We start from the raw sequence: 27,056 nt of genomic DNA on the forward strand, positions 1-27,056 counted from the left end.
CTACTGTGTCGACACGACACGGAAGTGACATTTTCTTCTTTGGTTGATATGTCATTGGTATGGTATGATATGATATTCTGCCACCTGTGGTCAAAAATATAATGTTAATAAATAATGTTAAGAGTCGATCCTTCTTTCTTTCGTTCTTTCTTTCTTTCTTTCTTTCTTTCTTTCTTTCTATCTTTTCAGAAAATGCCAGCTTATATTTTACATTCATCCAACCAGCCTTTTGGCATGGGGAGATGAGCTACAATCTAAAAAGAAAAACAAAACATCAACAACAAAAGGGATTATGCAGATGTTTAGAAGGCAATTTACCATGTGAATAAAAGATTAAAAAAAAAAAAAAAAACCAGAGACTACCAGTCTCCTTAAATTACAGGACATTTGACTGTGTCAGTGGGACGAGGGACTTCTGACTTGTTGAACATTGCCAAATACAGATTAGTGGTGAAAGAAGTGTTCAGGTCCATGACTTACTGTAAGTAAAATATCAATAAAAATGCTGAACTATTCAATTAGAAGAACCACCCCTTTAACATCATCATATATTATATGTTTGGGTTATTATGATGCATTAAAGTGTACATAGCAAATTATTGTTGTAGCTGTTGAAGTGGAGCTACTGTTCACTCTATCATCAATGCATACTGTATTTAAGCGCACCATCTGTTTTGTATGTAAAAGCTTAATCTGCAAAGTAACTAGTACTAGTCAGGTAAACAGGTTTGCCTTTAAAATGTATAGTAGAACTATAGAGTAACATTAAAATGAAAAGCTCATAAGTAAAGGACAAATATCTCAAAATTACCTTAGTGACATTCCACTGCTGGAGTTTTTGGATGGGCATGGCTGGATTAACTTGCTGGGGGCTCCTGAGGCCCAACGTTGCTATGGCCCCTGTATTGTATTGAGGGGCTAGAAGTATTACTATGAAATACAGAGCACACTGCATGCTATAGATGGGAGCAGAAATTTGATTAAGCACAAGTTTATTAAGGATTATCTACCATGTGAGAACAATATTCAATACAATTAATTAAGATAATATAACCTAACTGGATTTTTAGAGCCCCTATACACGACAGGGCCACATGATTATGTAATAATGCAGGAGCCAGTTGATATTGTAGGTTACATGTGTTAAAAATTCACAAATTGCCAAGTAATACAATTCTAAGTGAACTCGTGGTTGTTGACTGCTTTGGTCGGTAATCAAGCCGTGCCGATAGGTGCAAAAACTGTTTTAAAAATGATTGTTGTTGGGGTTTTTTTTTTACGTTTGAAGCTTTTTCCTTTTATTTAGGAGGTTCTGCCTTTAACTTCATGTTTACTGTTGCGTTTCTCCCATCCAGCGCCACCTGTGGGCCACTGATGTTCTTTGTCAAATCATCATTGAGAGGTTACAGAGGTAGGAGGGTACGACCAGCGGAGATTTGAAACCTACTTGAGTCTGTAATGCACTAACAGAGAGCAGAAGGCTTCATTTGGAATCGATAGAGGACAGCAAAGAGACATTAGTCGAAACATCGCTAAAGACTCGGAGATGGGACAAACACATTTGTTGTTGGCAGCATATCGCCATGAAGCCAGCTTCATATTGTCAATGCGCTTTCGATTCATTGCAGCCTGCAGCTCAGCTCGGACCGTTTAAGTTAAACGGTAGGTTGTTATGAAGCTACAAATAATTATCTGATTTTTGTCGTTAATCTGCGCTGCAAAGTCTTCTTTGCTAGCGCACGATTCATTTTGACATATATAGGCTATACGTAACAACGCCGTCTTTAGTATGCGCTTTTGCTTAATATACACACGCGGTGTTTACACGTGATCTTAAACAACCAAATTAAAGTTAAGGCGGCCATATAGGCACCATGTCAGTGCACCCTCTGTGTATTCTGGTTTATTCCTCAGTTATAACTTGTTAGTAACGTTACCCCTTGAATCAAGATGACTGACTGTCTTCTGCTGCCACTCACAGGCTACAGGGAACTGATCTACCTTGACAGACAGTCCTGATATTTCCATCTGGACCGGGTGATATGAGAGGCTCCAGGAGACGGTGATGGAGCTCCAGGAGTTGAGCTGGCTGTGTCTGGTGGGTCTCTTTCTAACCTCCTTGCTCATTGTGCTGGGATGGCTGTTACAGTACTTGCTGACCGTACTGCGGCTGTGGAGATCCAGGAAGACAGCCAAGCAGGACAGTAGAGGAACAGCCTGGCAGCAGCTCTCATTCACACAGCCTCACCAGAGCCAGGCTGGAGGTGTGTGGGGCTTCCTGCTGAAGCTCCGCTCGGGCCGGGATGGAGCACCTGCATCTGAGGCCGGGGTTAAAGGCTTGTTGACCTCTCTGTTCTCCTTCAAATCCTTCAAGGAACACTGGCAGAAAACTTGGGTCAAAGCTCTGAATGAGCAAGCTTGCAGGCATGGGGTAAGCTGTTTATTTGAGATCTTTAAGCCATGAATAGGAGGAGATGTAGCACAAATCATACTGGAGAGAAGAGCTGAATAAACATTATGGCAGTGTGTTGAGGAGCACGCCTAAGGTTACTCCACTAAACAGAGGCATAAATAGTTAAGCAAGGGCTGATACAGTTGGTGTGCCCATATGCACTGGAAGTGTGTTTAGGCAGGGAGGTGGAGGTGTGGGAGTTGGAGTGTCTTATTGGTAAGAGGATGGGGGGCAGAGCGTTACATAACAGCTCTGAATCAATGCACATAAGAGCAGAGAGGCAAGACCAGTCAGCGTAGCCAGGGTATAAACACCCACACCACTTAAAAATAGTCTGATACCTGGTCCTGTGGGGGGAAATGGATGTGTTGGATGACAGTGGGAAGAGGCAAAATCTGTGTTGTTGCTCAAGACAGGAGAATGGTTGTCTCACCTTTCCGGCATCTTCCTAAAACTGTAGTAAGCAACTGCTTCACATTGAAATATTGGATTCAGTGTGGTGAGTACTCCAGACAGCTGGTAGTCAGGCCAATCGTAAGTTTCTAAAGGTCTTTCTCCTTTCAAATAGTTCCTTTGATCTGTGTGAATCAAAGTCTGATGCTTGCTATGAACACTGGGAAGAGGAGATGGATCCTCTGCACCCCCCACTCAGGAACTGTGTGTGTGCTGAATGAGAGATGAGTTGGCGAGGAGTTTAAAGGGGTCAGATCCATCCACAGAGCGAACGTGCGAAACACACAGCACTCGATATTGATTCATAAGGGTCACGTCGGCATGGCTGATTGAAAGCCTCCCTTCAGATGTTCAAGTGAACACTTTGGAGAAATACTCATTCAGTGATGGTGCAAGTGTTGCATATTGGTTTGGAAAATATACTTACAATTAATAGGCCACGACAGCAGCATTCTCTTGAGCACCCAGATTAGATAGATGTCCGACTTGCTCAAATCTATCTTTTTTTTTTTACATACTCTGCTAACAAGTAGAGTAGAAAATTAAATATGCCATTGTTCCTCACATTAGAATACTAGTTATTATGGTTGGGCCATAATTCAGCATTATCGTTTATCAACGATCAGGGATATTGTATTGTGATGATATGTAATACATGTAATAATGTAATAATCATCATGTGTTATCAATAGCGTTAAAATGTAATTTAAGTATTTTACTTGAGATTTTGCATACATTTGCCATATTGTGAATATATACTGTACATATTGGAAATATGTCATGATTATGATTTCAACTATATCACACAGCTCAATAATAAACATAAATCTTAAAGGAATACTTTGACATTTTGGAAAATCACTTGAGAGGTGCTAGTGGTGGATCTTTTACCCTTTGGAGGGAGCCAGGCTAGCTGTTCCCCTCCAAGTCTTTATGCTAAGCTAAACTAACTGCCTGCTGGCATTTACATTTAGCGTACATATGCAGGTGGTATTGCCCGTCTCATTTAAGTCTCTGCAAAAAAAGGCATATTTCCCAAAATGCCAAACTATCCCTTTAAAGTCTGACAATGTTTCTGTTGGTCTATAGTACCATCGTTTAATATGAAGAGGACAAAGCCTTCTATGAGAAGGATATGGGACAGTCTGTCCTGTGATGTACTACAAACTGCTTAGTTAGAGCAAAAGCGTCTGAATCCTTCATGGTCTGAGTACCACATCTGTTTTGATATGCTGCATTAAGCCAGCTGTATCTGTTTTCATTAAAGTGTTCAATATTTTTGTGCTGGTAATAAGAGGTCAGTGAACAGAGCAGTGTGACTCTTTAGAACTGCTTCTCTTTGATATATGGCGGTAAATTGTAGCATGCCAGCTGAGTTATCTCGCAACGGCCTAATTAGTTGATCCGTTGTGACCTTCGTTGCTCTCAGTTACCAAGAACAACATTGGAGTGAACCTTGGGTGAACTTTGGAACGTTTTGTGAGATTTAGATTAATGGAGTTTCTAGGTGACAACATTAAACAAATCACAATGCAACCTAGCTGTAGTTGCTCATAGCACAATTACTCTGTTTGGGATACAGTTAGTAATTTAAAGGTTCCATATTGTAAAAAGTGAGACTAACATCTTTTTTTTTTACTATAAAGCAGGTTGAGGTGCTATATAAATACTGTTAAAGTAACAAAACACTCAATCCACGGAGATATATGCACAGACCTTGTTTTAAACAAGGTCAGACAGTATGAGAAATATATGAAATGTTTTTTGAACATTAAAGCAAAGTAAAAATGTTCTTGTAGAAACCCATTGTACAAGTATGAACCTGAAAATGAGCATATGTCCCCTTTGATAGCCATTTGGCAGTACTCAACACACAAGGAAATGAAATTTTAAGGGGTTGCGTTTAAAAAAAAAGAAGGTTGCTATGGGTATTTTTTGTACATAAAAACGTCATACCTTCACTGTGGGTTTGATCTATGATGACTGTATGACCTTCAGGCTTATAAAATGTTTTAAAAACCCAGTAGATACAAGGATTTATCCGGCTGTGATAAAGTACTGTATATACAGTATGATGTTTATTGTAAGATAATTCTCCAGACGTAAACGTGTCAGTGGTGGAGGAGACAAGCAGTCCATTAATGTCTGTCCATGTGGTGTTTAGTTTGTGAACCGAGAGTGTGAGCAAAAGCTTCCCGAGCTTACTCATCACAAGAATATATCTGCTGCCTACAGAGTAATCTGTTATTCTAAATGTGTCTGGGGCATATGCAAATCACTTGTGAGTTTGGTAATGAAACTTTGAACATGATACTGAAATAACAAATCACAAACATGTCTTGTTGAATAGATATAGCCTACCTCCAGGAGTCTGTCTAAGAGCCAGCAAGGCCTAGTGATTGACAACACTGTCCTTGTCTTGTGACATGATTGGTCTCCATAGTGTACAATATTAAGTGCAGCATGTTATAATAGCCAGTTAACGCGCGTTCCTTTGTCTGTACTGCGTGGTCTCAGAGTTGTAACTTGGTTCATTGTTCTGGGATTTTACCTCCTCCGTAAAAACAAGTCTGGAAAAACCTGCTGTAGAGGTTGGTGCGGTTAGGGCAAGTAGTAAGTGGCCCAAGCGAGTCGCATCGCATTCTTTGACGCTCACACGCAGTCAGCACCTGCCATCTGCCAGGCATGTTGCCGTGGTCACTTCGAAAAAAGACACTAGAGCAGCCAGCCTAAACTATGGTACCGAAGACTCACATTCTCCTCTAACATGCATTTCCTGATTATGTTTCTACATCCGGCAAAACATGAGCTCTCATTAGGAACACAGCACGAAGATACGGCTTCAGTGTCATCATGTGGGGATTAGCACACAAATCCTTTATATCATTAACCTAAGTACTTCTGCGGCATTTAAGATTGATGCTGACATAGGTCTTTAAATAATTATTTTAAAATGTATCCAAATAAAGGCAAGTTACATGGGAAAAAAACCCTTTCCTCTGCAGGCCCCATATATTTGGTCAAGCATTAGAGTAGCTTTTAATTGTTTACGTTATGATTTCTTTTTCTAATAATAATATTTCTTCTTCTGCTTTTACTCAGCACCTGGTGCCACCTAAAATAATAAAGACTTGAAATTAAATTCACAAACTTTCCATGGTACATTAAAATTGGTATAAGTATCCATCTTTATCCTCCATGAAGTCATTATATGTAGGACTGAATTAATTAGATTGATTGAAAATAAATCAGCAACTATTTCGACAAAAGGATTCGAACATAATCAAAGGACGATTTGGACATGTTGGGGAATTTACTCTTTCACCGAGAATTAGATAAGAGAGTATGCATCATGTAAGACATCTGACACCTGGCTCAAGGCTAGGCAGTAAATGATGTAACACTGAAACTGGACTTCCTTGATCTTATTTCATTTTCTCACCATTATCTGTAGTATTATACACAATGGTTTTCAACACTGAGTCACTCTTAGGACCATTGTGAAACAAGATATACATTTCTGGATCTGTGTTTTCTGCACGAATGACACACGCCATTGTATTCCGGTCACTCAGTGAATGTAGCTGTTCACAGTAATATGGGTGGACATTATGGATATTTCAGTAGCAGTCAGAAAAGGAAGGTTTTTGCTTTTGTTGTTAACACCTCTTACTGTGGGTATTTGGTATTCATCATTGGCTGTACCTTTGCGCTTGGAGCAATTTTTGTCAATCATATTATGAAGATTTCATAAGAGTCAGTGGTTCACTGTCTGATATATTCTGCTCACTGCAGCAGAGCGTGACGTAAACCAAGAACCCTCCAATATGCATATGAGATCATGTAAACGCTGCTAGCTTACAGAACAGCTCATGCTGTCTCACTCATTTCGAGTGTCGTCTGAATGCTGTCTGACGACACTCCGTCCTGAGGGGAGACCTGACACTGCCCCCTGAAGTCCACTATTCAAAACAACAAGATGAGACCAAAAAATGCTTCAGGGGGCTGAATCCTGACAGGAAGGTTGGGAGTTGTTACATAAATGTAGTAAATGGCAGAAAACGGTTAAACCTAAAGCATCTTTTGGGTGTGTACAGACAAGGTGTTAGTGACAGTGCCCCAATCAGATTCTTCCTTAAAGATATTTAGCCAAGAAATTTGTATTTTCCTTGTCTCGATTTATGATTTTGTTTATAGGCTGAAGAGATGGTGAGTGCCTTTCTGAAGATATAGATTGGAGGAGACAATTGAAACCCCAGGGTGAAAAGCAGAGTGGTTGTTGTCACAGTTTATGTCAAGTACTACGCCATACACATTATTTGCACACTGGGGTGCCATTTAAATACGAGCAGTTTAAACAGAGAGATTAACGACACCTGGAGCTGTTCAGCAGGATAAAAAACACAGCCTACGCTTTGGACAGTAATTCCATGATGCAGCTTGTTTCATTACTCAGTTGTTTATCCAGAGAAAATGTCTGTCTGCTGAATTATTAATGCGGAAGCCTCTGGATATAATCTTGTTTTAGCAGGCTGGCTTAATATGGAGCTATTCAGATGTCTCTGGGCTGGATTATTTTGTGGAGGAGGCTTGAAGGACTGAACTGGTTGGCCTCTTCAGACCAGTATAGCTTTGTCAGACTGTGTGTGCATCTGCAGCTGACACATGATGTCAAGCCACTGTCACTGGGTGATAGAGGAGGACTAATAGAGCATACAAGTGTGCATCTGCTGGGAAGGAAGCTCCCTGCTCATTCAAGATCTGCAATTATAAAGAGCCTGGTGATTAGCTTGAGGGCCAGTTCACTTCTTCCCACTCTGACTGTGAGCTGCCGGTAGATGATTAATGCTGTGTGATTATGCTCAAGTAGATTTCTTCCTAATGACAGGGAAACTAACGTCAGTCAGAGCCGCTGATGGAATTCAAATTCCCCAGCATTGAGCTACAAGGTGGCTCTTTGAACTCAGCATTTAAAACGGAGACACACATTATGCATTATTCTAATATTATATAGTACCTAAAGAAATTGTAAAGTGAAGTTACTGTAGATCCTAAATGCTTAACATAGGAGTCCTTGCAGTCCTATTCCATCTCATTATAATTTTAACGTACTATATCCCAGCTAAATTAATAGAATGTAATTTACTGTATTTAACAGATTGCATTTTTTTATTTAGTAGCTTAGTAAACGCTAATAAATATCAAATTGGAAATATACAATGAATTGAAATTCACAGGCCTACTTTAAATCGGTTTAAAACCAGCAATGCATGATTTATGGCTGATGGGTGAAGTAGTTTATAGATTTCAGCAGCTTACAGAAGCACTTTGAGGCTAAATGCTAAAATTAGCAACATGCTGATATTTAGCAGGTAATGTTAACCATGTTTACCAATTTATTTTAGAGTGTTAGCATGCTAACATTGCCATCCCTCCAGCTGTACTGCTTGCATGGGTAAAAAAAAAAAAAGATCCTAATGTGTTTTGTCATTTCAAGTTATCAAACCAGTGTGCTTGTGTAAGTAGTATGTAGGCTAAATGTCTTGAATGTTATGAATTCCAAAAACATTAATGTTTTATTGTAAATTGCTTTTATTACACCTCAAAGCTTGTACCCTTTGTAGCCTGAACCTGAGATACACGGTAAGAAAAGGCAGGAAGGGGAGATGGGGGTCAACAAAAGCCACAGGGGGAGTGTATTTCTGGTTGACCCACATGCGTTTCAGAGGCGTTCAGCCAGTCAGATCCAAACGGGATGACTCTGACAAACCTGAAGCGACACCATGGATGTCCTCAGGAACTGTCTCTTTCCAGAAATACCTTCCACATACGCACTCAGTTGAACAGTGGTTGTTCACAAGGACAAATGAGAGGTTATGCTGCTAGCATTGCCCTCTCCATGACAAAATTAGCTCTGTAGCCTCTGCCAGGAGGATACACATAACTAAAGAGTACCAGATGGCTACCTAAGAAGCCAATGGATGCAACATGTCTAAGTAAACTCCCTTTAAGGCATAGAACACCATAAACCAGTTAGATATTCCAGGCCTTACCTTAAAGAAGGAGTAAATTATATTTAAATATTTTCCAACCATATTTTTATTTCAGGCATACAGTAGACCTAAAAACTGTGGGATTGCTGTACCATTATGTTCTTCCAAGCATGTACGCTTAAAAATGTTAAACTAGCACTGTGGTAAACACCCAAATATATGATGCAGCCCAGAAAGTGATTCTTCCAACTAACACTGAAATTGACCCAACCTTCTCTCAGGTATGCTAGATTTTGACTGACACATATTGGCAAGCCAATGCTGCTGTGTGTCCTAAAGAAAAATATAGTTGTCAGTTTCTATTTGTCATGGATTATGTTTCATGTTTCACATACAAATCTGTGCTGTAAATGCACTATGGCTTGTCACAAATTGAGGTCAGGACTTGAGGGTTTTTAGGCTTGTAATACTGGGAGGCGTCTGGTGGCCTAGTGGTTTTGTGTACCACATAGGTGCAAGTTGTGAATGTCATACATATAGTCTGTACATAAAGAGAATATATGTACATAAATATTTTTGTACATAACATAATATAATACATACATTTATGTATAGTCTATGGTCATACCCCACACTTTCCCCTCATATTTACTGTATTTATTTACACTTATATAAATAAACTTATATACACACATATCAGATTTCTAATGAAGGCAAAATGCAGAAATAAATATCTAAAAATGTAACAATATTTTGCTCTCATTCAGTTCAGTTCAGTTCAATTTTATTTATATAGCACGTTTAAAAACAACCATAGTTGATCAAAGTGCTTAACAAGCTCAAAAACCCCAAAATGATAATATACACAAACAATGCACAATACACAATACACAATAACCAACAGTAGAAAAAAGGACAAGATATCAAAGCTCAACTTGAATTGAAAGAAAACGAATAGTAGTGGGTCTTAAGCAAGGACTTCAACGTTTCAATGGTCCGAGCTGTTCTTACATGAATAGGTAAACTATTCCAGAGGTTTGGAGCAGCCACTGAAAAGGCTCGGTCACCTTTTATTTTTTAACCTGGATCTGGGCACATCGAGGCGCATCTGATTGGAAGACCTCAGTGCTTTGACAGGTGTGTGGACATGTAAAAGCTCTGATAAATAAGAAGGCGACAACCCATTTAAAATCTTAAAAACAAGCAATACAATTTTAAAATCAATCCTGAAACAGACAGGAAGCCAGTGGAGCGAGGCCAAAACTGGTGTAATGTGGTCACGCTTTTTGGTCCCGGTTAAAAGTCGATCTGCTGCGTTGTGGACTAACTGTAACCGACGAAGGGATGACTGATCCAATCCAACATATAAAGAGTTACAGTTGTCTAATAAATATCAAAATGTAATACATGCATGTATGACTCGTTTGAAGTCTTTGCGTAGCAGGTAGGGATTGACCTTAGACAAGAGTCTCAGCTGGAAGAAACTGGCTTTAATAACAGAACTAATCTGTTTGTCAAATTTAAAAGCACTGTCAAAAATCACACCCAGATTCTTGGTAAAAGGACGAATATGGGAACCTAAAGTTCCAAGAACATCTGCACAGGCACTAAAATGTTCAGCACGACCAAACACAACAACTTCAGTTTCACTCATCCTTGACTGCTTAACTATGTTAGAGAGAAGGTGGAATGAAACTGGCTCAAACAGCTGGAAGACAGCTGGGCATAAAGGAGGAACGGAGGGGTCACTAGTAAAAGCAGTGGATAAAAATGCCAACCTCATCATGCTCATTTTTGCAGAATGTGGGTGTACTAAAAAACACTGATATTTAGAAGTGTTTACAACAATTTTCCTCACTGCAAAGATGCCAGTGGTGTTTGACTGCAGTGACACAAACCTTTAGTAATGCACATCTATGAGCCACACACACAATCATAAGCCTTGTGATTAATGGGTTTATCTAACCCCACTCAATCTGAAATACATCACATCATATTCATTCTGCACTTTGGATGTAATGAACGGTTGGGTGACTGAGCAGTTTTAGAGGCTCCAGCCAACCGAAGTAAACACAGCCGGTTGTACTCTCTAGTCATGTGACTACTGTGTTGGTTCTGGGGAACCTATGTAAGCTTGCAGCCTTGCACTTGGCTTCCTGTCCTTCCTGGCTAGAACACTGACACACACACACACACACACACACACACACACACACACACACACACACACACACACACACACACACACACACACACACACACACACACACACACACACACACACACACACACCTTTGTTATATCATCCTCCCACCTCTGCCCCACCTCCACTGTGTTTGATAGAGATTGGACTTGGACCTGGAGAAACATATGCCCTGACAATAGGGGATTTGTTTTCTCTCACTTGCATCTCCTGAGCCAGTTAAAGCCGTCTATTGAAACAGATCCTCTCTCTCGCACACACACACACACACACACACACACACACACACACACACACACACACACACACACACGGTGATAGTAGGTCACTGATGTTGCCACGGTTCTGGTGAATCTCTTCTTACAACTAAGATACTACTTCCTTTTGTTGGGGGTGTCTACTAAGTCTAACACTCATATAGTAAAAGCTTCCTGGCAGTAAGCATGACTAAGTACACTGACTGGTGATGCAGTCTTTTTGATAATGGACACTGTTGTAAGGGCTAAAGCAGCCTGATCGAGGGGGGGAATCCACAACTTCTGCATTAATACAGAAGCTCATTTTAATTTGAACATACTCCTTGCCACCCTTTGGTCAGACATATGTTGTATTTTTTTGCCACTATTCATCTAAGTGCACAAATCCACAGAGCGGCTGGTCTTATGATTAGCATATGAATGAGATGATCAGTACTACATAGGAGTTTAATCGCTTGGAGCAAACATCAATGAACTTCCTAGACGTCTGATACCAAACATGCTTAAAATTCATGAAATGTCCCAGTTAATTTGCATTTAAGTTTAAATAATACAGCAGCCATTTCATTTACTAATTGGCTAAAGACCCATGACTGTGACTTACTGCTAACCAGCTGCATTTACGTAATCACTGCAGTATAAAATCTTTTATTTCATCCCCACGTGTCTCTCCTCTTTCTCTTATGTAACGTTTGGGATGTTTGTTCTCTTCCTCTGTCTCACCCAGAGCTCCATCCAGATCACTTTTGACAGCAGTCTCCAGTTAACTACTGCCTCTGCAATAGATAGCGTGACCTGCACTGACCAATCAGCACACCGAATGGTAAGTCATCTTCATAGTCTATGTTCATTACAGCTGTAACAAATTAACTTTTAAAGCAGACATCTTTATCCAGTCAACCAGTATTTTTGATTGTGGCATACATGACAAACATCTTGGACCAAATTTTTGTGTCAAATCATCAACAACTTTTACTCCCATTTTCAAGTTTTGTCCTTCGTCAACCTCTTGTTGTTTTACAGGTTTTACACTGTAAATGTTGGGTGGACACAGTGACGTTTCCTGTGACGGTCACCCAGCAATCACCCGCTGCCGTTTCCATGGACACCTATCAGATCACTATAGCACCTATGGTGGCAAAGGTACAATAGCACACTACCTGGATTTTTGCAATTTGCACATTTGAGGGCAGGCCCCCTAAAACAAATTAGAATTTTAGAACATCATTTGCATTGTTATTCAAATGTTAAGAATCACATGTAATCTCGCCATCTGCATTAAATGAGGAGTCTTAGTATATTTGACTAGTTATGACAATCAAATAGCCTCTGTCTTATTTCAGTAATGCAGGTAGTTATTCAAACTAAGAACGTTAGTCCTGTTGCTTCATGTCTCAGTGACATTTGTTTTCTCTCTTTCCTTAAGATAATCATGTTAGAAGTGATTTTCAAACTCCACTACACTCCTTCCACCATCTAGTATTATAACATTTTTTTTAATTGTATGGGAAGTGTCCTTTCTCCTCTTCTCTGGTCCCTAATGTTACCTAGTGTTTTATAATGTAAGATGTATTAAAGCTAGCAAAGGCTGCAAATCATCTAGGAAGAGGCCTTGTACTAAATTAACAAAATTAAATAGTGTGGTGATTATTTTTTTAATGACAAAATGCCACATGTAGAATCCTTACTATAGTACTCTTATAATCATCATAATAAAAGCATGTCGGTTAACCTGCTGTCTGCCTGTCCGTCTCCATCAGGTGGTGGTGTGCCTGGAGGAGGTGGAGGACGAGGGTCTGCTGATATCCTGGACTCTTTCTAAGCAGCCATCATTTACTCTGACCGTGTCTCCATGCAAGCTGCAGAGACAGGTGAGAACATCTGATACTTATACCATGATACCATATGATATGTCTACCTCTTGTAGTCAGCAGAGGCCTCGTTTCTGGATCCGTTTAGAGTTTACAAACTAGGTTGCATACGTTCAAAAAAGGTAAATACATTATGCAAATTTTGGAGACTGTGCTCACGTGTGATGTGTCATGTCATGTGAGTCACTTTTCACTGCATTAATCTCACCATGAGGGAAATGGCGTTCTTGTATATTGTTACATACGCGTGCATGCAGTTTGAAGCATTTGGTTTAAGACAGCGACAAAGTTAATAAAGTAAAGAATAAACACATATTGAGCACAATAAATTTGTTTTTACTACAAGAGACAGCGCTCTAGGATACCAACTGAATCTGAAAACCAGAATATAAAAGTCAAAATTTGGCATTATGTAGTCGAGCCAAATGTAAGTATGAACTGTTGGGATAGGATAAATCTCCCAAATGTGCCTTTTGAACTTAATTGCTTTTAGAGTAAAGCAATAGTAAACATTTATGTTTATTTGTTCTTCTTGGAAATTAGAAATAAGATAATATTAGGCTTACAAATGTATTAAAAGCCCCAGTTGTTGTCTATAGTTAAGTTTTTTGCCCCCTCCCTGCTACAACACATTGTCAGAGAGTAATCAGCTGCTTCTTTTTTGTCTCAGGGCACTGAGGGTGGGGCAGACCTGGACATGATTAAGGGCCTGATAGAGGATACTCTGTTCAGCACTCAGCCAGCCATGGTCCTCAACCTCAAGACTTGTGCGCCCAGTCCTTTGGTGAGAATGATGTGTTTTTCGCTACCTTTGCAGCAATAAGACAAACTAACAAGGGCCTTTATTCTGAAATAGATAAATTGCTATGACTGGATGCTGTGTGATAGATCCTGTGCTCTGCACCCTTTTTCTGCACGCTCCCAGGCCCCCATGGACCATCTATCAGTGGGATTGAACTCTGTACCACAGAGTGTCTTGGTGAGACGACTATTGCTCCGGCAGCTCAGGGCGACCTTAAGTAAAGGTCAGATATTTTCCCTCAGCGTCAGATCATTTCCGCCTGGCTTCCTGCAGATTGCCGAGGTCTCACTGTCTCGCTTTGTGCATGCAGGTCAGTGGTCTAGATCAGGGGAGCTGTGCTGTGTCCTAAGCCTGGACCAACCCTCCACAGAGAGGACAACCCGCTTCCTGTCTGTGCCCAGCAACCCCGACACCTCTGTGGAATGGAGTGAAGAAATCACTCTGTAAGATGTTAATGTGTCATGATTGTGAACATTCATGCCAACATTAAAAGCCCTGAAAATGTATTATTTCAATCAGCTAGAACAGCTTTGGTTATGTCACATGACAGATTTCAGTATTTTTTTATCTCTCTTCTCGCTGATTATTCTGTGCACCAATCAGGATTTAACATTTAGATGACAGTTGGTGGGTTGTTACTGTCAATCAAACTGAACAAACAACACCCACATATGATGAAGATTCGCTTAATTAATAACTGCATTAAGTAAAATTACTTTAACTGTTGCTTATATAGGCATGAATATTAATGTTATAGAACATTATTTAAGATTTGGAAGGAAAATCAGCTTGAGAAAGAAGTCGCTTTATTCCAATGAATGTAATTTTGCAATTTTTCACTTGAGTTCTAACAAAGTTTTTCTGTGTTGAAGGGAGCTGGGGCTCGAGACCAAAGAGCTGAGAATAAGACTTCTGGAGCGGAATGGCAAAAGGGAACGTAAGGCATTGCATGATAGCAATTTAGTATTGGCTGCTGTTCAGAAACCTGATCAGCAGGAATTTTTAGCCTGCTCAAGCAAAATCATTGATGCCTAAAATGCACTGTTGGCAGGCTCACTGTAATGGTTAGCATTTTGGGATGTATACAATGTCAGGAAATGCCACCATTATGGCCTCAGAACTACAGTGAAGGAACAGCTTAATGCTGTTTATACAAATATTTTGAGACTTTCTTTTTGTTTTCAACCTTGATAGAATTCCTGCCCGGCCACGCCTCCATCGCCTTGGACCTCCGGTGCAAAGTTCCCACTGGACAACATACACTGTCAATAAGCCACGGCCTCGGCTTGGCCCCAAACGCTACCATCACAGTAGAGGTGAGCGACATGCCTTGAAGTGTACACTTACATCACACTTTATTATCTAACATCATAGAATCAAACAAAGAATTACCACAAAAGGAGAGGGAGTGTTGTATAACAGCTGATACATAGTCTATTGTCATGCCTGTGATTGCTGTCTCAGATTTCCTCTGGCATTTTCACCAGCCAACCTTTTGCCTTTTTCCCTTTTGCAATCCACAGTCCAACATTTCATATTGCTACACTCCCTGTTGTTCTGCCCCTCTCCTGCTATACCTACACTGATTAGTCTTCTAAAATGGTCCCTGCATGTCCAGAAGTTTAAATAAAGTGCCCACCTCTTTAAGAAAGTACCCATCCCCACTTCACTTTTTATTTTACTCCTCTAGCTGCTGTATGTGGAAACAGAGGAGCCGTACAGTGCCCACAATGCTTTGCCACTTCGTTCCTCACTCACCCCCACCAAGAAAGTCGATGTGGACCGAACTATCATGCCAGATGGGACCATTGTCACCACTGTCACAACCATCCAGTCTCGACTGAAACTGGACCGCAGTCCAGGTAGATTAGTACAAACTGAAGTATTACATTGTGACAGGCTAGGTGTACAACAAGATATAAAAGAATATTGAGATAATAGTAACAGTGACATAAAATTGTTGTAATGCCTTTCAGGTGATTCCCCTTCGTGTTCACCGTCCAAAGTTGAGGTGACTGAGAAGAAACCCACCATCCTGTCAGATGGCAGAAGCAGCACCAGCCCCAACCTCAGCAGTGAGTTCTAGGCTGAAAGGCCAGATGTTGTTTTACATAACAAATGCAAAGTAGCTTTAAGCAGCAAGCTGCAGTGTAACACAAGAGGAGCGTAATGCTCTTTTCAGTACACATCATGCACTCTCGGTGTAGGAATCTCCGTTCAAAAACCTTAACATAGTTTATTTAGAGAAACTACTTGCTTATACAAAGCAAAGAGAAAATAATTGTGATAAACAAATGTAATTTGTTAGACAATAAAATAATGTTCTTTTTAGTTTAGTACAATGGAGTGTTTGTATACATTTCTGATAAACAATACATTTTCAAAATCGGCGTTCACTGCAACAAAAATCATTTTAGTAACGTGCACCCTTTTGAAAAACTGTATATTGCAATTTACTAGTATAGTGCAGATTTACATATCTGTGTTTTTGTTGCTCAGAGAGCAGCCGCCTCTCTAATGGCCTGGATCCTGTTGCAGAGACGGCCATACGGCAGCTGACGGAGTCCGCCTCCAAAGTAGCACGGAAGACACCAACAAAGAGGAGCACGCTGATCATCTCGGGCGTGTCAAAGGTCAGAGAAGGGAAACTGTGTCAAATGTAGTGGCTTGTTGAATTTAAGTCATCATTGGTAAAACAACACAGAGGTAATAAGCCATTAATCGCTACTATTTTGGCATACTGTACAGTATATTTATTTTAGTGCAATTGTTTTATTTGAACATTTTGTGATGATATTATTTGATGATTTACCAAACTTAACTATGAGTACATGAGGCAAAAACAATGTCTACAAGACCTACATTTAAGGAATCTAAAATACAGATGGATGGGTGGGTGGATGGATGGATGGGTGGGTGGGTGGGTGGATGGATGGGTGGGTGGATGGATGGATGGATGATGGATGGATGGATGGGTGGGTGGGTGGATGGATGGGTGGGTGGGTGGATGGATGGATGGGTGGGTGGGTGGTTTGGTGGGTGGATGGGTGGATGGGTGGATGGATGGATGGATACTGGGAAATTACTCTGTTACAGCAGCAAGTTACAGGGACATACTCATATACTCACTCATACACATACAGAAAATACAAGAAATATACTAGAAATAATAAATGTGATAAAAAAAATAACAAAAGATACATATACTATATACTTAGAGGAATGATGTTGAAAGTGTAAGAATGTTCTACGTATAAGTATGCAAAGAAAACTCTAACTTGCAAAAAATATATAAAGTTTAATCGTAGGCAACGTTTCAGTACTAGACCATCTTTGGGCAAATGGTGTTACATCCTGAGAAGCCATCTTTTGTAGGAGGACTTTCATATGAAATCAGGCATAAATACATAACATTCATTCACATATCCATTACTATAGATCAGGGGTCGGCAACCTTTTTAATATGAATTGCCATTTTAAAATGTTCTTGTTAATCAATGTGCCATATCTGCATTAAGCCTGTCGTCATCTACTGAGCCCGCTCAGGCGGTGTGATTTTTCTTTCGTGCCGCATTCTGTGAAGAAGGCAACGATTACTAGCCAATCAGAGGCAGAGTAAGGCGGGTCTTCACGGAATGCAGATGGGGAAAAAGTCAATCAAACTACAGTAAATAACGGACTGTGCTCCTGCCAATGGCTGTGAAAGAGGTTATTTGGCATGCGGATTGGAACATTTCCAAAAAACTCTCTTGCACACTTATTGCTAGTGTGCCAATGGTTGAGCTATGGGGTGCCAATGGTGGCACGCATGCCCAAAGTTGCTGACCCCTGCTATAGATGGAGCTTAAACTTCAATACAATCCCTCTATAGTAACCATAATAGTATATATATCATACCAGAGCAATCCATAGTAGATGGATGTCGATTTTTGTATAATGAATCCACACAAAAAGTTATGTAGAGCATTCATATTCAGGCATATTTCCAAAACCTGCTGGAACCTTATCCATTAATAGATTGAGGAAAAATATCACAATAAACACACTAAGAAAAAAATCATTGAAGGGCAATAACTTTATACTTTACATTACTTTTTGTGTTAAATAACACTAAAATGTATAGGAAAATAGAAAAAGTCAACATCATAAATATTGCTTACAAGACTCCACACTGTTATACAAGTATAAAAAACCTTCAGGGCCTCAGAAGATTCAAGCTGCATCAGAGATGCATATATATATATATATATATATATATATATATATATATTATGGGTACTATAGAGGAGTTGTGTTGAAGTTTAAGCTCTATCTGTAGTAATGGATATGTGAATGAATTAACAAAAAACAGTCACCTCCTACAAAAGATGGTTTCTCAGGATGTAACACCATTTGCCTGAAGATGGTCTAGTACCGTAACATTACTATTAAACTTTATATATTTTTTTAAAGTTAGAGTGTGTGGGAGATTTCTTTGCAACTTTTGACCTGCTTGTCCTCCTCCAACGCACCTGTCTCACGTTGTAAATGTGGAAAGTATTTTTCTGTAGGGCTACTGATAAGTATAAGTATATTATAAGTGGATTCAATATCTATCACTTAGCAGGTTCCGCTCTCAGAAGATGACTGTCTGTTATCAAGCGGCTACGCTGCAGCCATGGACGCAGCCATGCATGGCAACCATTATGGGACGGGGCACCACCAGGACCCAGATGAAACCACACCCTCCGACGTGTCGGAGCGTCCCTCTGTGGATGATGTGGAATCAGATACCGGTTCCACTGGCGCCTTGGAAACCCGCAGCCTCAAGGACCATAAAGGTAACACAGTTGTCATAGTTTGCTTGCTGCTTGGTCAGTGCACTAAAATCATCAGAGATTCAGTTTCCACTAACATTGTTTAGTAATGTCTTTTGCTAAGTGCAAAGACAAATATTTGCATACATTAAGAATATTTATTCATCAAAACTTCAATGACTGATTTACAGGCCATAGAACACGATAGACTCTACTGCCCTCTGGGGGCCATGCTGCAGCATACACCCAATCAGACCAAAGTAGTTATGAGTGGATCAGTGCTAAAGTCTATTTGAATATCAATTTGATACTGAAGCTATCTCATGAAATCAGTGAATTCATTCTTAAAACTATTAGTTGGATGATTGGTTAGTTTTTTTCAACAATGTCCTGTACTGTACTGTCCAAGGTACTGTAATTATGGATTGCCACTTAAATACAGTGAAGTATTCTGTCTGCTTCCTCTAGTGGGCTTTCTACAGAGTGGGACGAAGCTGTTGTTCCGCAGAAGACATCGAGAAAAGGTGTCCTGCCTCAGCCAATCACACGAAGACATCTCCAACATGGGCAATAACTTTGCTGCCGCTGCATCCATCAGCCGTAAAAAGTCTGGCAGTTTCTCTCGGCGTCTCATCAAACGCTTCTCTTTCCGCTCATCAGGCAAATCAAAGGGCAAAGCTACTAACGGAGGAACAAGCTCACTGGATAACTGACTTATCATTGTTAGGGTAAGACGTCGGTCATCCTGACTTAAGCATTGTTTTAGGGCCTCTTTTATTACTGTCAGAAGATTAACTAAACCGTGCAAGAATCCAGTCTTTGACAGGCTGAACACCCCAGGTGGGTTGTCACCTGTACATCTTAAAAGGAGGATACCTCTGGGAGGGCTTTCCTCTGAAGAGAAGTGATTGCACCTTCAGGACAGAAGTCATGTTTAATCACATCACTGAAGTTAAATTGTGATTATGAAATCTATTTCTTTTGAGTAAAAATCTGCTGCTCAGTAAGGAGAAGGTAAAAGTTAAAATGAAACGTCTTATGACCTGTTTGAACACAAACTATAGTATGAGTGTTTGTGATCGATGGTGGAAAATGCTTTTGAACTATTTAATGACATAAAATGTTGGTTGCACTTTGGACAGTTTTTTTAAAAGCATGTGTAAAATTCCTGGGTTGTACAACGGTGATTTATTATGTGGTTCTCAAGTGCTATTTATTTTACCCCAAAAAACAACTCATCATAGTTGCATTACCCTGTAAAATATATACATTGCTGTGTTTTTCTCCATGCAAATGTAATTTTCAACACATACTTTAAGTAAGTTAACAAAAATCAATCTTGATCTAGCACTTCATCCATAGTTGCTTATATATTAGTTTTAGAATGTTGTATCTTATATACAAAGCAGAAAAGGTAATATATCTATTGTACTTTTTATTTTATAAAAGGTACTTTCTGTGGAATATCATAATGCATTTCAGTTTGCTTTTGAAACCTCAACCAGTCAGGATCTCTGGCAGACTCTTGAAGCTGGGCAAGAAATTTAAACTTTGTTTTGGTTCTGCTCTCCTTGTGGCTCCTTTTGACTCCAATTGGGTCAAAAGTGGGTCAAAAGTGCAAACACTTGATAGAGACTTCAGTTGATGCTCATGTGGACATTTTATTATTGCAATAACTAGCCATACTGTGCAGTAAGACTGCACATATTGTACAAAATGCTTCACATGGGTTGCAGGCGAAATCAAACATTCAGGAGCATTATCATAATACAGTTTTTTGAAAATAAATGTAAGCCTCACATGACTGACTGACTACACTTCAGTCACAGTTCTGCAATTTAGACTGGAAAAATGGAACTTGGAGGTCTCTGGGAAGGTTTTAGACATGGTTTTAGAGATGCTCTACTGAGGGATTGCCAGCAACAAGATTGTCAAAGTGTGGACATACTCAGAGCAAGAAATCAAACTGCTACTAGCAACTAGAGATATGAGGAAACCTGCTTGACCTTTCAAAGGCAAACAGAACCAGTATGTAAAAAAAAATGTACATACATTCTTGGCCATTTGTGTTCTGTCATAGTAAATCAAAAATATTTTAACTGACTGAATTCATTATGGAACTGCAGAACCACCAAATGAAATGATTTTGATAAAAATGTTCAGGGTAATTTGCATTAATAAAAAATATAGCTATTAAAAGGTATTACAGAGGTGGAATCACTGCTGTTAAACTATCATGTGCAGTGCTTTACAAAACTACAACCAATTGAAAATGCTGAAGAAATGAAGAAAGCCACTTCACTGTCTAAAGGCACATATAAATGGCTGGAATGTGAAATGGCAAACGGCTGCAAAATATATGTATGGTTTCTGTTATTATATTTAAGATGTTTAATTTATTGCCAATAAATTATTTTTGGTGCATCAGCAAATTACTTTTGGCTATTTCATTTTTTTTGGATGCAACAAATTTGTAATGCTAAGGCCATTTGTTTCATAGCATAAATACAAAATATGCCTGTGTAGAGCTATTTAGGTTCAAATTAACCTACATTGTCTTAAAAGGCAGCAACATTACTACTTACACATGTACGTAGCATTACCTGCTGTGCATTTTATATCTGCTTGAGTGTATGAGTTTGTGTGGCTGCTTTCAGGGTTTTATTATTCTCACAAGCAAGCTATACTCAAGTGATAAGACAAACCTTTAGTGATTACCTTGCAGGGAAATTCATTTGTTGCAGCAGCACAAATACTGATATACAACATGTTTCAATTATCTGATAACCACCAATGTTTTCTAAATTCTGCATTAAATGTGTTTCTACTTTTACTGCACAATTTCTAAAAGCGCCAAAACATTTGAAGCTGGAGGGAAGATACTCGATTGGTCTTCTATGTCCGCCTCTTTACCGTATGACCCACTCACAGCAAGCAGGAAAAAACAACAGCCAATCGCCTTTGTTTCTTGTGTAGGGCCCGCCGTGAGTGGTTTGAGAACAGGGCAGATAAACCAATAATCACTGACTTCCTGTCCCCTCTGACCTCTCAAGGCCAATCATACTTAACTATTTTCGTTCCAAAAGCCAATCCCGTTTTAGGGCGGGACAAAGCTGAGGGTTTATATCCAGGTTGTGTGAGGCTCTTTCTTCTAAACGTTTGCAAACCTACGATTGCAGTATTTAGTTGCGAAAGATAAACTCGACAACCGACGATGTCTGGAAGAGGCAAAACCGGAGCAAAGGCCCGCGCCAAGGCCAAGACCCGCAGCTCCCGCGCCGGTCTGCAGTTCCCTGTGGGCCGTGTCCACCGTCTCCTCCGCAAGGGTAACTACGCAGAGAGAGTCGGCGCCGGAGCTCCCGTGTACCTGGCCGCCGTCCTAGAGTACCTCACCGCTGAGATCCTGGAGTTGGCTGGTAACGCCGCTAGAGACAACAAGAAGACTCGTATCATCCCTCGTCACCTCCAGCTGGCTGTGCGCAATGACGAGGAGCTGAACAAACTGCTTGGCGGTGTGACCATTGCCCAGGGCGGTGTCCTACCCAACATCCAGGCCGTCCTGCTGCCCAAGAAGACCGGCCAATCTGCACCGAGTTCCGGCAAGGCGGGAAAGAAGGCCTCTTCTCAGTCTCAAGAGTATTAGCTTTCCTGGCTAATAACTTTTACCCCAAAGGCCCTTTTAAGGGCCACCCACTCCTCCTCGAAAGAGCAATGTTTCTTGTCTTGTTTAATTTCGCATTATTTAATAAACGCTTGTTTCGTTAAAGTGGCTGATACCTTGTTTTTCAGTTGTAAACGTAACGTTACCGTTAAAAGCTAACGTTACTTGCTAATGTGAAGAAATTTTGCTTTGCTTGAGTCAACGTTGTATCTAACGTTAGCTAACTGACGTTCACCTTAAACGTTCACCAGACCTCGATAGGCCGTACCATAGCGTGTGCTTGTGCATGTCAGTTTCGAACATTTGTATAGGGTATCTATGCACTAGTGCTAGCCACTCATTTAGCAGGTTTTTAAAGGTTAACGTTACAGGTAATGGGAAAATGGCCCCCGCTGACATGCACTGCGGGTTCTTGTAACGTTACTAGAACACACGAGTCGAGTTGTTGCTGTTCATCAGGTTCTTTCTAGCATGACAATGGAGTTTTTTTTTTTTGGTAAGTAATTACAAAATGTCAATCGCCAGTGTATATTGCAGTTAAATTCTTAAGTCTCTTCTGTCAAACTAATCCCAGCTTCCCACACACTGTCCAATTTATTAAATGCACGTATCTAAAACTCCTACAGTAAATTTAACGTTATCGACCAACAATAAATCACACCTTCAAGAAGGACAATGTTCAGTTTCTGTTGAAACTGGTGTTGATTTATGGTTATTTTGGAGGCTATGGTGCAGTTATTTGTCCATCCCAGCTGAACTAAACATGAAAAACTAGAGCCTCCCAAAAGGACCATAATGTTGAATCAACACCCCTAAAATAATTTCAATAACAGCCTTTTGGATTTGTTGCAGCACTTCACTGTATTAGTTGTGGTTGGTGTATATGGGGTTATTTTTGTGCCTTTAATTCCAAGAAACTGACTGCGTGTAAGTTGTTAAATATAAAAAAAACTTTAGATTTAGGGCAAGTGGTTTGAAACACTCTGTGGTCTTCAGGTAAAAGTGTCCTAAACAGTGTTTCTGTGTGGTTAAAGCTAAAGCCTGCGCAACACTAACCGTTCTTTCAGCTGGAAGCTCCAGGTGTTTCCTTGTCACATATAAAGAAAAACTGCAGCCAGTTTACAAGCATGTGCACAGTGACATCTGTTTTAATATAGGCTTGTGGCTCTAGAACAGCAGGCATACTATTGTGAATTAGTTTAATCCTCAAATGTATAGAGTATGTAATAGAAATTAGGCAGTATATCATTAATTCAAGCAAGAGCTTTTCCAGCCTATAGAAGCATTATCAGTGCATCATGTTTTTTTTAATTTATTTTTTTTATAGTGTATTAAGATTACCGTTGATTACCAATTGCGATCTACTTTATAAAAACGTAACTGACAGTTAGCACTCAATGTATAATGTGAGTTAGTGTTGTAGAGCGGTTTAAGTTAAAGTATTTTGTCCAGTCTGAAATAGGATGTGGTCATTATACAAGTGTCAGTGCAAACCCTTAGCTGGCCAAATAAAACCTACACTGAGGGAAAAATAAATCTCCACCATACAAGCTCCCTGTCAACAACACACACTAGGTTTCAAAGAATGTGATGGCTTCTGACACCTTGCCAGACACAGCACAGTGATCGGACTACAAACACATCCAATAGTTTCAAATGCCTCTTACACAGTTAGTCTAATCAGATAACATGTCAGAACAATCAGGGTGATGATGGTGGGAGTGCACTTCACTGACTTTGCCACCAGGGGTCAATTATGTCATTCCTGAAAATCTGGGGTATGTGTGACGTGGTGATTCCTATGTGTGTTTCCATTTAATAACAATTGAAGACAGCTCACCACACATATTGTTCCAAAAGATATTCAACGCATGCACCCTCACCACAATACACAGAGAAGATTGATGTAGAAGTTCCCTGCTGGAAATGAAAGACATCACCAGTAACATTAAAATAGTAAATTATATGAAAAACTGTCTTGAGGATCCATCAGTCCTTCCAACAGTTATACTTAATAAATATATGCGTGGGATTCATAAGAGACAGGGTTATTTTAATTTAATCTGTGGTGGAGATTACTTGTTTTCCGACATCTCAGACATGCAGTTAATATCACCCACAACTGTTCTGTATGAGGGGAGCCTGCAGATATTTCTGTCTGCTTCAACTGTTTTATTCGTGGCAAAAGCAGCATAACACACCAAGATTGAACCGAGCCCAGGACAGGCTGAACCAATTACTCGGGCTTTAACAACATGTCTAACACCGTCAGCCAGGCTAAAAATTCCAGCCTCTTAGGAAAAACTTGAATGTCCATTGGCCGACCTTAATAACTACGTATTATTTCCTGATTGGCACTCTGTCAAAGGCTCTGAATTTGCCAGTGTTCTGTTTGTGACAAAGCAAAGCAAACACAGTGGCATTCAGTTTTCCCCAGTTTACCTCTGCTTTTTCTGTGGTTGTACAGTATCTGTCATTTTTTTGGGGCAGCGGTGGCCTAAAGGTTAGAGAAGTGAGCTTGTGACCGGGAGGTCTTCGGTTCAATCCTCAGACCGACAGGATAAAAAAATCTGGGTCAGGAAAGTGAAAGAGCAGCACCTGTCATTACCACCACTGAGGTGCCCTTGAGCAAGGCCCTTAACCCCAACCGCTCCAGTGGAGCTGCTCAGTGTCCGGCAGATCAGACTGTGTGGTTGTACTGGGTATGGGTATGAATGTGGAACTGTGAATGTGATCAGGGTGCTCCTGCAAAAGAGAGGCTTCCTCTTAGTGAACCTGAATAAATAAATAAAGGTTAAAATACAAAAATTGTATGCATGAAGTGTTGCATTTAGCTTCTCTCAAAGTGAAAACGAGAGCAATCTAATCCTTCATCATGAGTTTGAAGTGACCTCATTCTGAAACCTTTTCCATGTTTTGTTAACAACAAAAAAAAGAGTATAAAAGCTAGATCAGGGATACTGATGGGAAATTAGGTATTAGGTATGCACTGGGTATAATCTGTACATCTGAGAAAATCTAGAAAACAAATCTGCCTTGTGGGAATCACAAAGTTAGATTCAAATGAATGGGAAAAAGGAATGATAAGTGGGGAGAGAAAAAGGGCTGGAAAGAGGGGAGGACCCGGCCGAAAGATGTATGTGGATGCATTGAATGTTTCACTTTGAAACAGTCCCAACAGCAGTGAAGAACTGACAGTGTATTTCCATCCTCGAGGAGAGAACTGGGAGACCTTTTCTCACGAAGAGTTGGAAGATGCCTCCTCATCTCTTGTGTTTTTAATCTTTGGACTGAATCATCCAACTGACAAGAAGAAGTTCCTGGCCAGCTCTGGTAATTAGAAACAAAAATATTTGCTGAGCTGTGTGTGTGTGTGTGTGTGTGTGTGAGAGAGAGAGAGAGAGAGAGAGAGAGAGAGAGAGAGAGAGAGGGAGCAAGATATTGGGGCAATTGTGGCAGTACACTCAGGGTTTTCAGCCTAATATGACCCAGTTATTTCTCACCCACTTGTGAGAGAGTTAACATACATTCATCATTTTTTATATCTTTTATTATTGACTTTGTGCAGACTTTTATGTGAGTATGTGAGATCTGACTGCCTTTTGGGGCTGACGTGTCGAGTAATACTTTGGTGGAACTACAGGCTGATGAAGTATTTCCCCCGACAGGAATGTGAGGTGCATGTGTGCCTGAGTGAGTATGTTTTTAACTTTAAAGTGCCAAAAACCTTCCGATGTAATGCATTTCTGTGTGACAGAGTGAAACAGGTACTGTAAGACATACTTCATGATTATGACTTGTTTGCTGGTAGGTGTGTACGCCTCACTCTTCTTATGTCTGTCTTGAACGGGTTGATAAGTTATGAGAGACAAGTGGAGAGATGTAACAAAGGAATTATTACATTTGTTTGGTGGGAGACTCAAATGAAAGGTTTTTGGTATATTATCAGCTTCCTGTTCTTTTTTTATTCATTCTGGGTTAACTGGGGTCGTGCCTTATCATAGCACTTGGCTGCTAACGTGAGTTGGTACTTTCTGGACTGTGTGATGATTGTTGCAATATATGAGTATGTGATTGTTATATCAAGCAGAGCAAATCAGAAGATTCAATCAGTCATGTGTACACTGTTAATTTGTGGCTAAATAACAGGATAGGTTTTGTTTTTTCTGACAATGTTGCAAAAATGATACACCACAATGTTCTGCAACTATCTGGGTCTTTGCTATAGATGAGGATAATCTGTATAACCAATCTGTGAATCAGTTGCTTTTCACATTCCCTCCTCAAGATGAGGGTCTTTCTTGCCTATCAATTTTAGCAGAAGAGGCAGGATCTGTGCACTTCTGACTGGGTTCAGGGCAAAGAAGTCCCTGTAACCTTTATGCGAGGAGAAAGGGGAAAACTGTTTCACATCAGACTCCTACATATTCTTTAGCTGAATGAATCTGACTGGGTCCTGCTCAAGCATTTTGTACCTGACTGCACTTTCACATGCTTCCACCTGTCTGCTGTCATGTCCGGACATCCTGCAGCTATCTACAGACATCTGCTCAGGTTAGACAGTAATA

The 27,056-nt window shown here is 40.1% G+C and overlaps 3 protein-coding genes across 6 annotated transcripts in view; all 3 read left to right on the forward strand.

The window, feature by feature from the left end:
• Window positions 1-1,372: 1,372 nt before the first annotated feature.
• Window positions 1,373-21,262, forward strand: c2cd2l (c2cd2 like). Of its 3 annotated transcripts, none has more exons than XM_078265390.1 (15): window positions 1,373-1,662; window positions 1,982-2,431; window positions 12,086-12,181; window positions 12,382-12,501; window positions 13,119-13,229; window positions 13,900-14,013; window positions 14,155-14,254; window positions 14,342-14,474; window positions 14,904-14,968; window positions 15,226-15,347; window positions 15,722-15,893; window positions 16,008-16,106; window positions 16,570-16,664; window positions 18,635-18,851; window positions 19,296-21,262. In XM_078265390.1, the coding sequence occupies exons 2-15, from the start codon at window positions 2,066-2,068 to the stop codon at window positions 19,538-19,540; spliced, it is 2,055 nt and encodes a 684-aa protein (XP_078121516.1). In that variant the 5' UTR covers window positions 1,373-1,662; window positions 1,982-2,065; the 3' UTR covers window positions 19,541-21,262. The 3 variants fall into 3 exon arrangements, with proteins under 3 accessions (XP_078121516.1, XP_078121514.1, XP_078121515.1); XM_078265388.1 differs by having other exon boundaries at window positions 1,374-1,662; window positions 16,531-16,664; XM_078265389.1 differs by having other exon boundaries at window positions 1,375-1,662; window positions 16,531-16,664; window positions 18,638-18,851.
• Window positions 21,263-21,922: 660 nt separating this feature from the next.
• On the forward strand, window positions 21,923-22,593 carry h2ax (H2A.X variant histone). The gene has a single exon (XM_078265391.1). The coding sequence runs from the start codon at window positions 22,042-22,044 to the stop codon at window positions 22,468-22,470; it is 429 nt and encodes a 142-aa protein (XP_078121517.1). The 5' UTR covers window positions 21,923-22,041; the 3' UTR covers window positions 22,471-22,593.
• Window positions 22,594-25,624: 3,031 nt separating this feature from the next.
• The window catches only part of phldb1a (pleckstrin homology-like domain, family B, member 1a), a 29,587-nt gene continuing 28,155 nt past the window's right edge, over window positions 25,625-27,056 (forward strand). Inside the window, exon 1 of one of the 2 annotated variants that reach the window (XM_078266051.1) lies at window positions 25,625-25,821. The gene's annotated coding sequence lies outside the window, so the exon portion shown is untranslated. Of the gene's footprint in view, window positions 25,822-25,955; window positions 26,182-27,056 lie in introns of those variants that run through there. The other variant, XM_078266052.1, reaches the window with a different exon arrangement.

The sequence above is a fragment of the Sander vitreus genome, chromosome 13 (assembly GCF_031162955.1).
Source record: "Sander vitreus isolate 19-12246 chromosome 13, sanVit1, whole genome shotgun sequence".
Classification (NCBI taxonomy): domain Eukaryota; kingdom Metazoa; phylum Chordata; class Actinopteri; order Perciformes; family Percidae; genus Sander; species Sander vitreus.